Raw genomic sequence first — 12,616 nt, 5'->3', positions numbered from 1 at the left:
AAGGAGGGGAGGACATATGCAGAGACAAGGAGGCGGCAACAGCAAAGCGCTGCTTGGACTGGCTTCTTTTTTGTCATTCAGGCTTCAGCTTGAATCTGATGTCCTCAATGTGGCTTTCTCTGATCACCTACTCAAAAGAATCCTCCCTCCAGTACTTGGTTCTCTTTCTTAGAATCAACTACCTATTTTTACATTTATTTGTTAGTTGTCTATCTTCCCGGCGCACACACTCCTTCAAATCAACGGCCTAAGCCTGCGGACACTTTTATTTTTCACCGTTCCGCAGTGGCCAGAACAGTGAAGTGAACATGTATTAGTAGTATCAGTGAATACTTGTGAATAGATGGATGGATGGATGAATGGAGTCCGAGGCTGCAGGCAGTGAGAAATGTCTTAGGAGGCAAGAATTCCCTCCAAGCCCTTAGCCTAAGCAACTCAAGGAAAGAGACTAGCTCCAGAAGGAGGGCTCGCTAGGAAGGGGGTTTGGGACATCGGGGTGGTGGGAGACGGTGTCCCAACTGCAGGGCGGTTTGAGAGAGGAGGAAACGGGCGGCGAAGAGCTGAGGGATCCGCAGCCTGGTGTGCCTGGCTCGGGGGTCTTTTTGCTTCTAAGGAGGCAAGGGGAGGGCGGGTCTTCGCCCCCCCAGGCGCCGCCTGTCCTGCTTCCCGCTAGGCCCTGTTGGATGCGTCCAAGCCTCTTCCTGGGCGGTCAGTGGGTTTGGTGGATTGCCTTGCCGGCCTGTCTCTCTCTCTCCCCTCCCCTTTTTTTCTTCTCTCTCCTCCGGGACTCTGCAGCTCCCCAGCCCGGCGGCCCCGCAGCAACCTAGCAGCCCCCGCCCCCTCCTCTAAGGGCGAAATTGCTAAACTTGTAGCAATAATGACCCTGCTTTCAGGCAGCCGACTCCCGCTGAACATCTCGGCGCCCGGGCCGGCCCAGCCTAATCAGCGAGCCCCTCCCTGCTGCCCGCCCAGACCCCGTTCCCCCTGGCCGCCCCCTCCCCCAGCGCACAAAAAGTGGGGAACAAAACCCCCGCGCATTTCTCCGTCCCTCTGTTGAGCAGACTGCTGCACAAAGCCCCCGCTCTGAGAAGCAATGGGGAGCTCGGGGGGGACGTCAATCCCGACGCGCTGAGGTTTTTGTTCGCGCAGGGGACTTCGCCTTCCTACCACACCTTTTGTTCGGGACTCCAATAAAAAGCCATTCTTTCCGCACCTTCCCGGCCCGGAGCCGCCTTTCAGCGAGGCCCGGCCCCACAATGGCGCGGCGCGCTGAGGCCTCCCCATTCACCCGCCTTGGCACGCTCACAATCGGCCGTGTGGCAGCACAGGCCTCGCACAGGCATTCTCCGCAAGTGACAAGGAGCCGCATAAAGCCTCGGCCGCCGGGGGAGAAGGGAGGGCGACCAAGGGGGAGAACTCGGCCGCGGCGGGGCGCAGCGCCCCCGGGCGCGCTGGAAGGCCGGGCGGCGGCAGAAGATGGAGCTGCCTTCGCGGCGCCTACGGCTAGGCCTAGGGGCGAGGTTTCCTTTACTCTGGAGGCATTCGAGGTGGGCAGAGTCTAAGCCTTGATCTAACGCAGGCCCAGATACTAGCCCAAGCATCTGGGTGAAACTTGGGGGGATTTCAAAGTCCCACCTCAAAAGGCCCTGAGTCTCCGACCTGTCCTCCCTAGGACAGTAAAGAGAAATTAATGAACAAAGCCTTAGAGACCGGACTTGAAGCCTGGGGGCTGAGGCAGGGGAGACCAGGCCTGCGATCGCCCAGGGCAGAACTGCTTTCCCAGAGCATCTTTTCCTTCCCCGCCGCCCTGTTGAAGGATCTCTCCCTACTTTTGTGGGCTAAACAAGGTCTGTAGCCGGCCAACCGTTTGAAAATATTGCACCTTGTTTATTGACTCCTGTAGTGTATGGCAGCGGGTGTGTACATGGCGTGTGGATATATTTAGTTATATATATATATATTATATGTGCTGAATACAGAATAGGAAACAGAAGGAAAGCCGGTAACACCTCCGGTGGGCCCCTAGGTTCCAGATTTGTTCAAACCCCCAACTTTTGATCTCGCTCCGCTGATTTTTCTTGCAGAGTTCTACGCCTCCTGACAATCTGGAGATCCAGGCCGAGGTATCTGTTGCGGAGGGCAGGCGGTTGGGAAAAGGAAAATGGACTGTGGTGTGGCACTCCGGCCCTGCAAAGTGAGCAGAGGGTCGGTAGGGCCTGGGGATTTCTCAAGCCACGACGCCCATTTTTCTCTCCTTCATGCTGTTCTCTGTCCTTGAGTTTTCCGCCAGCGCTCTGCTGAGGCCGCGAGAAGGCCGAGAAAGAGAAGCCCTTCTTGCTCTAGGAGAGACGACTGGCAGCCTGAGTCCCAGCCTTTCGCACTCCCTTTGGAGCCGAGATTGGGGCCATTGTCCTCCAGGCACCCAGCCAGCGTTTCTGCCTCAGAGATAGTCTCCATGTAGGCCCAGGCGCATCCTCTTCGCCCCAGAGCCTCCTTCCCCGGACTTCGTGTAAGCTGCGCTCCGAGGCCCTGGGGAGCGAGACGTTTATGTATATATATTTATATTTTTTAACGAGGGGACCTGGTCCTTCCTTGGATCCAGCCTTTCTCGCCCTTTAGTCCCGCGGCGCCAGGCTGCGGTGGGGTCGCCTGCCGCGTTACCTGCCCGGTCCCTACCAGGCCCGGATGCCCTGCAAGGTACCCTGAGCGCACGCGGCCCCCGCCGTCGCACCCTGGTGCAACGGCTGCGCGCCGCCGCCGCCCCCGAAGCCGGCCAGGTTGCTCACGTTCACGAAGGGGCCGCCTCCAGACGCACTGCAGGCGGGCTGCATGGCCGAGGCCGCCGAGGAGGCCCCGCCGCCGCCGCCGCCACTGCCACCGCTTGCCGGGTACGCACAGCCATAGCTGCCACTGTAGGCCGCGGCGGCGGCGGCTGCAGCGGCGGCGGCTGCGGCGGCGGCTGCCGAGTTCCCATAGCCATAGGCGGGGAAGCTGTTGTAGGAGTAGGCTCCCGCGCCCACGCTGTAGGGCGCGCCGTAGGCTGGCGCGCCAGGAGTGACGCACGGCTTGCCGTCCCGCACCAGCACCGGCACCGCCACACGGCGCGGCGGCGGCGGGGGCGCGTGCCCGCCCAGCTCCAGAGACTTGTCCTGCCGCTGTCTCTTGCACTTGTACCTGCGATTCTGGAACCAGATCTTCACCTGGGTGGACGTGAGCTTTAGGCTGCTGGCCAGGTGCTCGCGCTCTGGCGCCGACAGGTACCGCTGCTGCTTGAACCTGCGTTCCAGCTCGAAGACTTGGGCTTGAGAGAAGAGGACCCGGGGCTTCCGGCGGCTGCGTGGCTTCGGCCTTTCGCTCTCCTCTGCCGCCTTACAGTCTCCGGCCGCCTCCAGAGGTTTCTTCAGTTGGCAGCTTTCTGCGAAAGAAGCAAAACAACAGCGTCTCTTAGTTGTTCCCGGCCTCTCCGCGGCTCCGGTCCAGGAGCACTGTGACCCTTTTTGGTGGCAACGCGGAGCGTGCAGTAATAACTGCTTGGGTTTTGGGGAAGGTTTGTGACTTCTGGCGCCGTGGGACCCTTCGATCGCCCAAGGCCCCTCACCACGTCCTTGACGGGTGGAGGCACATAGTGTGGGGAGGGGTAGTTAGCACGCGTTTATTTAGAACTTCAGCATCTGCGAGAGATTACCCTGTATTAAATGTGCAGCTCGGCTTGCTAATGATTATTTTCAGGATGAAAGTTTGTAACTACATAACTCCAATATTTGCAAATTCGGTTGCCTTCTTTTCCGTCATAAATAGCTGAAGGTGTGAGAGGCATGTTGGTTTTTGGCGGCCGAAATGCGTGCGATGTGCGAAAATCTTCCTGCTTAGAAATGTCTGAGTGTACTGCTTATTGCCCAGGAACTGTTTTTTTGTTTGTTTGTTTACATTTAAACGCCTACCTACCCACAAATGAGTGTCTGAGTAACGACAACCGATACCTTAGAAAGAAAAAGAAATTTGATTGACTGACTGACTTAGTTTCATGTCGATTTTAGGCCCAGGGGAGCTGTCAGAGCAAAGGCCTTGGCTTCCGCCACAACAAACCTTCTCTTGGGGAAGGAGATTCTTTTGGCTCTGTCTCCTCACAAACACTTCCTTGGAGGCTTTATTCAGTTATTCTGTTGCCCTGCCCAATTCACCTCCCGTCCTACTTGAGCAGACAGGATCTAAGTTCGGCGCGTTTTTCACTCAGCCCGAAGCCACACAATCTGGGACACAAAGCAAAACGTTACAGATTTTCAAAAAGGCCGGTTGCCTCAGGGGTGCGAGTGAGGAATGAACTACGTTCCCATGCGCTCTCCCACCATCCGCTCGCTCTCTGCCGGGTGCCACGGGTGCGAGGACGCAGAGTTCCAGGCGGAGAAGTGAGGAAAGCACCCCCGCTAAAATTCTACCTAAGTTCCTGCGCCCTCCGGACACCAGGCACACAATCTGCTTGGACTACCTTTTCCGAGAAGAGAGAACGGCTGCCCTGGCCTCAAAAAACGCATCTCACGCTAGAGGGAAAGTGGGAGAAGTTGAGGCTCATGCCCCTCTAGCTCTGGGGAAGAGCTACAGTTGTCAGCACCCGGCAGCTGAGCCCACATTGCTTATCCGCATCAGGGTAGCAATAACCTCCGGGGCTGCATCGCCTCCTCCCTCTGGGGGGAGTAGTTGGCGGAGTCATCTTGGCCTTCTCCCTCCGCCCTGGCTCCCTTGCAGCATCTGAGTTTTGCGGAGCTGTCGCTGACCAGGAACTGGCATGACACCAGCCAGGAGCTAAAGAGGCGGGCAGCCGTGCCGACAAGGTTGGTGGGCTGTTTGCGGGCATCCCGCCATTGCTCCACATGAGTGTTTCCTTTCCCCCTCTACTCACTTTGGTTCCCGTCCCTCACGACCTCGGGCTCCTCTTCATGTTCCTTAGGCCCGCTGCACGAGTCTCGCAGGACCGTGTGGACAAAGCTCTGGGGGCAGAGCCCCGAATCCCCGTGGCCATCGGCTGTAGCTAGTGAGTTCAAATAGGACAGTTTCTCGCCCTCTTCTTCCTCGTCTTCCTCCCCTCCGTCCGAAAACTGCGTCCCCTCAGCGGCGGCCAGCATGCAGGGCGCCGAGTGGAAGTGGTGCTCCAAGTCCGCCTGCAGGTGCGCGCCGTGGAAGTGCTGTTGCTGCTGCTGCTCCAGATTCAGAATGTCTTTGACTGAGAAAGGGGTGGAGGTGACCGGGCTTGGTAACATCATCAGGGCCACTTAATTGTCCAGTCCAAATACTCAATAAATCCCGGCGGGGGCGGGGAGGCAGCGCGGCGGCTCCAGCTCTCCTCTGGACTCCGCCGCTGCTGCCGAGTCGGGCTTTTGACAGACGCGGTCCCACTCCAGTCTAAATCGCCTCCATTGGCCCGGACGTGGGGGTCTGGGTTTTGTTACAGCCACTGCAGGGACTGGGGCCGGGGCTGAGAAGCAGGAGTCCGGGGGTCGTGCGTCACGTCGGGGGCGGGGCTCTCGCCCGGACCTCCCTCCCCATTGGTTCCAGCTGCTGTGGACCACACCCCTCCGCCTCCACTGAGTGGGGGTGCTGCTGAGCTACCAGAAATAGACAAGGGCTAGTATAGAGTCTCGAAGTCCTAGTGGCTGCGGGAGAGGCTGCACTGCCTGGGGTACGCGAACGACCGATTCCCATCCCGACTGGCCGCGTCTTCCCGAGTAAAGCCAGTTCTGGGAGGCATCCTGAGAACCAACCGCCAGGAAGGATAGCCCAGGAACGTGGTTTTTCCAGCTGCTGCGGAGGCAGGAAAACTTCCTGGCTTGTAAATACCCGGCACTGTATCCCCAAGGAGACGGAATGTTTTATATATCTATGGACGGGCGACGTGTGCGTTCTCGCCTTGTTGACTTTGCTCAAGCTGTTCCCTCCACTCGGAAAGCCTTCTCCACCCTTGTCTCCATGACAAGCCTGTTCTCTGAAGCTCTGCTCAAATGCCACCTCCTCCAAGGAAGCGCTCCCTCATCGCCTAGCCGGAAGTTATCTCTCTCGCATCTGAACTTGCAGCGCGTGTTAGTAAAGGACATTCGTGTCACTTATCACTTCCTGCCTAGTACTATAGCTATATTGCCTGCCTGGTCTCCCTGAGTAAACCATGAGCCCCCGGAGGGCAGAGCCCCAGTTGCATTTGCTTCTGTAGCTTTTCCAGCGGCCTCACTAAGCAGGTATGTGAGAGACAGGACGATGGAGTAAATACTGAACTTTGTGGTCTGACAGCTCTTGGTTTGAATCCTGGCCTAGTCAGTGTTTGGCCTGGGTGTTTCTAAGCCTCAGTTTCTTTGCTTACAAAAAGACAGTAATACCTTCTTCAGGGTTGTTGCCAGTGATAAATGAGGCAAAACATGTCAAGATTTTAGTGCAGGGCCCGCTCATGTTAGTGCTCAATACCTGTCATTGACTACTGTTCTGCATCAGAAGTCAAACAGTGTTTGTTGACTGCATTGGTGATGACGTTCGGGGTTGGAGGGCCTCACACACTGGGTAGTTTCATATGGTCTTGAGAGCAGGATCTGTTTTCACAAGAGAGGTGACCCAGCCATGGAGGCTGTCTTTTCCGTCTATTGAAATCAGACACCTGGGTCTAGGCCTTGACCCTCGCAGGCATGTTTCTAATTTCTCCAACCCACACTTCTTCTGGCGCCCTTCTAGGGCCCTGATTATTTTGTGGGCAAATCTGTGGTGTCCCCTGTGATTCTGGAAACTCTGCACAGATAGAGATCATCTTCCTGCACGATAGGCATTTGCTCACCATCACCTCTAGCCCAGTGAGCAGCAGCAGGAGCTGCTGTGAGACCTATAGAAAAACCTGTCCCCAGTGCTGGCCTTGAAAAAATAGGGACCGATTTGGCCCAACCATGGCATCCCTCATTTGGCCCTAGCCGCCCCTAGCATATTTTTTGGCGCCAAAATGGTAGAGCGGAGGGAGCACTAGCTTCAGATAGAAGGGGCAGGTGGGAGGTGCAGGGACTGTGGACAACACCTCCCGGCTGCAGCGGACTCGGGATGGGAGTGGGAACGGAGCGGAGAGCTGTCATGGGAGGACCCCCCGCAACGGCGGGAGCAGTGGGTGCCCAAAGCCGAGGAGAGAATGAACAGCCAGTCGCGAGGTGGGAGAGGCGGGGCTGTTCAGGAGGGAGCGGAAATGGTGCGGGGAGTCAGCCTCTGGGGCCTCCTGGGGAACTGGGATTCAGCGCCGGCCACGTGCTCCCGGGAGTACTTAGCTGGTGGCAGCCCGCAGGCTGTGCGGGAGACTCTACGTGAGCTGGGCTTTGCGCCGGGATGACCATCCGTCAGCCGCAAGGGCACCCGATGCCTTTCCGCTCTGAATTCTAAGATTATTGAGGCCCTGGGCAGAGCTGGTGTTTCCAGAACAGGCCACAGAGCTGCGGAGAGAAGAATGCGCCTGCTTTTGCTGCGAATCGCGAGTTGTTGGGCGCAAAGATCCAGAGAGACGAGGGTGAGTGCGCGGCACTGCCGGGTGGCAGTCCTTGAGTACCTGCGTCGCGGTAGCAGGCGCGCATAAAAGAAGGAAACTGCCTCCAATCCCACTCTTCCACCCCCATCCCGAGGGCTAGACTGTCGTTGAGAATATTTCTATTGCCCGCTCGTCTCCTAGTAAAAAAAAATTTTTTTTTTGCTTTTTGCTTCTTTAATTGGTTTTCTTGAAGTGATATCAAGATTCAGAAAAAAGAAAGACAAAAGCTACAGAAAATATCTGTCCCCAGTTTCCAACCGAAACCTTCATTTCTCCTTGCTACCTTCTCTCGCTTCTCCACGGCGCTTCGCCCCTAGTTCTACCCTAAGCTCATCCCCCAAATCCGTATCTTAGAACCCATGGCCCGGGGTGCGGGGAACACCGAGACACGCCCACACAGCAGCTGCTGCCGCCGAGTCCACCGAGTCGCCTTCTCCCTTAGCACACGGAAGGCTGCCTCCTTCCCACCTGCAGGCCCACGCGATTCGATCTCCTCCAAACCCACTACCACTGCTACCCCGCCAGATATCCTTGGCCCAGGTCTGAAAAATTCTCTCCTGAGGTCCTTGATCAGATTGCTCCTCGCATGACGCCCTGAGGGACTGGAGACCCTTGAGGAGCTGGAGCGTGGAGAGCACAGGCGAAGGGGCCTAGCAAGGAGTTTGTACGCCGCGTCCATTTCTCTCCCCAGCCATAGCTCTGCGCAGGGCTTGTCTAGCGGGTGGGAGGCTTAGATCTCGGCCTTAAGTCCTGAGCAGGGGCTGGGATCATCTGATTGTTCAGGTTCCCTTTGGTCCATTTGGCTACCCAGCGGCGGAGCCTCCCTGCAGGAATACCCGCCAGGCCAATCACATCTGGGGAGCCTGCCTGGCCTGTGCCCGCACCCCGACGACAACAAGCTTGTGCGCAGCCAACTGTGCGGGGCTGTCCGGAATGAAAACGCCAGAGTGGTAGTTACATTGCAGCGGCGGTCGGTTCTCCAGAGTCACTTATCACAATGCGGAATCTGGTTCCAGCGCCTATCCAGTTACAATCTCATGCTAGGACATTTGCATTCTTTTGTCGGAAAAGAGGATCTTTGAAATCCCGGAGCTGTGCTCGACTAATAATAGGTTTTTGTTAGATTAGCTAATTACTGTCAGATAAAGTAAATATCGTTGCATCCATGGCAGGGTTTGATTTTATTTTAATCGAGTGTATCTGCCTATCTTCCATTTTGTCACATTATACATTTATACAAGTCTTTCTCCTCCCATATGTGATTACAGGGCATAGTAAAATGATAGCAGATTCTCTGAGGGAAAGTGTTATAATAGATGCATAAAAAGGTGATAAATAAAATTATACCTTTTGTGGAGAAAAACAACATGCTAGTCATTACAGCAAACTTCATCAAAGAAAAATGTAATGGTGCTTTGAAAGCTGTGAAGTGTTCCCATAAGTTATTATTGTATACACAAAAACTGCTTAATTAATATACATATAAATATAGGCAAAAAATTGATCACTTTAGCTATATGCTACAGCTTATTCTGTTATCCTTCACTTGTTTAAATAGCCATTTATTTATGTAGCCATGGCTACAAAAAAAATTGAAGGTTTTAGTGGCTCTCTAATCTAAATGTATACTATAGTCAGGAGTAGTTTTCTTTCAAGGCATGAGAAACCATCATGGGGTGAACTCTGCCAGCTAAAACTGTGTGATAACATTTTAGGTGATTTTTTCCATTGAAAAATTTCCTTCTTCCTGTCTTTCTTTTCTTTTCTTTTTTTACTGCTCTCCCAGAAACTTCATTTTCAATGACATCTTGGGGGGGGGGGGCGGGGAAGAGACAAAAAAGGTAAAAAAATTCCTCTTTTGCAAGAGCATTAAGTAGGTTTTTGTTATTTTGTTGTAGTTGCTGCTGGTGGTGCATATGTGTGTATGTGTTTTGATTTGGTTTTTAGTTGAGAGATGTTAGAACATATCCAGATTTGTGAGCGTTCTAGAGCCTAATGTTTTGTGAGAAGGGGAATACATTATCTACTTTTAAAGAAATGTCAACTAGGTACATCAGTCCCATAAAGTATTAAGCTGATCTAATTCCTCAAGAGGAACTTTCCCCCCATGTTTCAGCAATTTGGTAAGAGAGATTTTAAAGTGGCATTTTGAGAATTTTAGCTTGTTTTCCATGTGTTTGTATAAATGCCAGATTTCCCCAGATTGTGTATAGAATTGAGTTTTCTAAATAACCCACCACTTCCCTTCTCTGGGAGAAAATTGTTCCAAGTTCAGTAATCCCTGTAGTTCTTTGTTAATTACAGGCCCTTGCCAATGAAGCAAGTTTCGATTTCTCAGGATGAAGACTTTTCATATATATCTATGTGTATCTGCTTCACTCCAAAAATTTTTAAGTTAACAATATAAATAAAGCTTTTGTTATCAAAAAAGTTGTTTTGCCAATAAAACACAGAAATCAGAAAAGCTAACTGTGAGTGAAAGTCGATATTTTTTCAAGCAAAAACATGTAAATAAAAGATGCCTATACACAGACATTTATTTGTACTATTTGCGTGTGTTATTTGGGAGTGCAGTGAGCAGTTTTAACTTGGGGATTAAATTGGAATTCTGGGTGCATTCCTTAACTTTTTTTTTTTTTTAAGTGTTTAACTTCCTGTATCGAAATTTCGGTGTCTTTAGACCGTTTAAAATACAATCTGACTTCAGAAAGGCGGCTGCAGTCTTTAGAGAATTAATTCACTTAAACCCGAGCACCTCCCTGCTCGGAGCATTAAACATTTCGGGGAGGGATGTGGTTATCATGTTCAAGAAGGAGATTTTTTTTTTTTTTCGTGACTCTTCCTAGCGTGATCCTTTTTACTCTCAACCGCAAACCGAGGAACCTCGGCCTCCTCGGACGCAGAACTCTTCTCCCATATCTCCCTGGGGGTCAAGTTGGAGCGAATAACTTCAAAACGTTTGAGAAGAAGAGGAACAACAACAACACAGCCTTTCTCACTTGGAAAGAAACTTTTGCTGAAGCCTTGTCGTTTTAAGTAACGCCTTATCCCGCCCTCACTGTATCCAGCCTGGAGTTCCGGGTCTCTGGTCTGCACCGGGAGAGCGATTTCGAAGGTGCACGGGGACCTTCGCTCCGTTATTGGGCGATCTTATCTGCGGGTCTAGGGGCTCACTTGCCCTTGGTTCCCTGAAGCTCTGGCGGAACCCAACCATTACCACTACTCTGGGATAGCCCCATCTTGCGTGACCCTGCGGGGAATTGGGGGTGGAAGAGCGTGGACTTCTGACTTTGCTCCGAACGGCCGGGGACCCGACCTGGAAAGGACCGAGACCCCAGGCGGCTGGGGCGCGCCAGAGCGCACAGCCACAGGGACAGAAAGCGTGAGGCGCGCGGGGAGCCAGGTCCGGTCCTGCAACTCCAGGTCTCGGAACTTGGCGGCCTCGCCCTGCAGAGACGCAGGTGAGTCGGGTCGGAGGTCAAGAGTTAGGCAACCTCGAGGCTGGGGTGTCTGTCAGGTTGCCAGGCCTCGCTCAGCCCTGCAGCCAAGGGCGCCGCGTCTCTCTGAAGCCCGAGCACTTCGGCCGCGCTGGTTGGGACCCGGATTCCCGGGCTTCTCCGCGCGTTTCTTTGCTGCTGCTGGCCAAGAGCCCGGGGCCCTAGCGAGGAGCCCTGGGGAGACGCCGGCTGGACCTCTGTCCTTGAACAGTAGGTTCTCGGATTCCGCTGGACCTTTCCTCACTCCCGCCAACCCGAGAGAAGGACCTCCTTACCTCTTGCAGCTTGCGGCACGCAGGGGCCTAGGAGAGATGCCGAGCTGGGACCCCAGAACTTTAGTGGTCATCCTCCTCCCTCTCACAGCCAGTCTGTTTTCCCCTTTCCACCCCTTTCTCTTTCTTTAGGCCCATCTCTTACTCCCGGCTCCGCTCCTTTCCTTCCTCACTCCACGCTTTTCCTGACCACCCTTCCCCCACCTCCTTTCTCCTTCACCTTCTCCTCTCCCTGGCCTCCTCCTTCTCCCTGACCTGTTTCACTCTCCCTTATTTCCTCACGCCCTCCTCCCTTCCCCCATCTTATTTCATTCCCTTTCCTCAACTCCATGATTTTCTTGCTTTTTGTCCCTGGACCCTGCAGGTGTTTGGTATGGAGGGAACCACACACCCTTGCACCAGAGGTCCCCACCCCTGAACCCCAGGCCTCCTCCCCCTTTCCACCCCTGTGGAATGTCCACTCTGTCTCAGGAGCTGCAGGTAAAAATGCCCAGGCACCCTTGGTAGTGTGATAGGGACGCTCCTCTCTACCCTTGGAGCCTGTGGGACTTTTTCCACCTCCCAGCCCCCAACCCCCAGCAGCCTCAGCCATGGGCCCTGATGAGCCTGTGGGGCTCCAGATGGTGAGCTTGGCCACCCTCCCCGTGGAAATTCCCACTGCAGGCAGATCCTGCAGAGCCTCCGTTTCCTTCTATTGTGGCAGCCTGGAGAGGATCACAGCAGAGTTGAAGGTGGCCATAAGGCCTGGGCCCCAAGCATCCCTTGAGAGCACAGATGGGGGCTCCCAGACCAGGCCTGACCCCCTCCCCCACTCCACACAGGCTAGAGCAGGTTGGATTGACCTTCTCTCCTCTTTTTTCCTGCCAATCCTGCTAGATTAAGGGGCCATTTCACTTTGAGATCACCTCAGCTGGGAAGTGTTTCAGGGACTGCCTTAAAACACAGGGGGCTAAATCTGGGAGAGGACAAGGGGGCCCTGGCTCTCACACTAGCCAGCAGGGGCAAGGACTGAGCGCTCCTGGCCTACTTCGCTGCTTTGGGGCCAGTGGGACAACCGAGACACTGCCTTTTGGAGAAGAGACAGGGTCCCCAGCTGCAAGGTAGGGCAGCCGGCCAACTTCTACCCTTTTACCTCCCATCTGCAACTACATTTCTGAGGGTGCATTACTCTAATAAATACGGGTTTCCAACAGATAGATGCAGACCTCCCTCACATATTATGTTTCTATGGATGTATCTTTCTCCTTAAATGAAAAGGAAGGTGACTTCCTGTGTGAAGACAACAGTATGTACACAGGTGGATAGGCAGGGGG

The 12,616-nt window shown here is 54.2% G+C and overlaps 1 protein-coding gene across 1 annotated transcript; it reads right to left on the bottom strand.

Moving 5' to 3' along the window:
• Positions 1-1,861: 1,861 nt before the first annotated feature.
• Positions 1,862-5,498, bottom strand: NKX2-3 (NK2 homeobox 3). Its single transcript, XM_061403070.1, has 2 exons — positions 4,898-5,498; positions 1,862-3,415 (listed from the first exon to the last, which is right to left on the bottom strand). The coding sequence occupies exons 1-2, from the start codon at positions 5,256-5,258 to the stop codon at positions 2,673-2,675; spliced, it is 1,104 nt and encodes a 367-aa protein (XP_061259054.1). The 5' UTR covers positions 5,259-5,498; the 3' UTR covers positions 1,862-2,672.
• Positions 5,499-12,616: the final 7,118 nt, after the last annotated feature.

The sequence above is a fragment of the Bos javanicus genome, chromosome 26 (assembly GCF_032452875.1).
Source record: "Bos javanicus breed banteng chromosome 26, ARS-OSU_banteng_1.0, whole genome shotgun sequence".
NCBI classification, from domain to species: domain Eukaryota; kingdom Metazoa; phylum Chordata; class Mammalia; order Artiodactyla; family Bovidae; genus Bos; species Bos javanicus.
Note: the sequence above shows the minus strand (reverse complement) of the source record. Positions and strands in the feature narration are given on the sequence as shown.

What these genes read in the sequence shown, in the direction of transcription:
- NKX2-3 (XM_061403070.1), bottom strand. Translation starts at nt 5,258, where the DNA reads ATGATGTTACCAAGCCCGGTCACCTCCACCCCTTTCTCAGTCAAAGAC. An exon ending in CGTGAGGGACGGGAACCAAA is followed by an intron (nt 3,416 to 4,897) that starts GTGAGTAGAGGG and finishes CTTCTTTCGCAG; the next exon opens with AAAGCTGCCAACTGAAGAAA.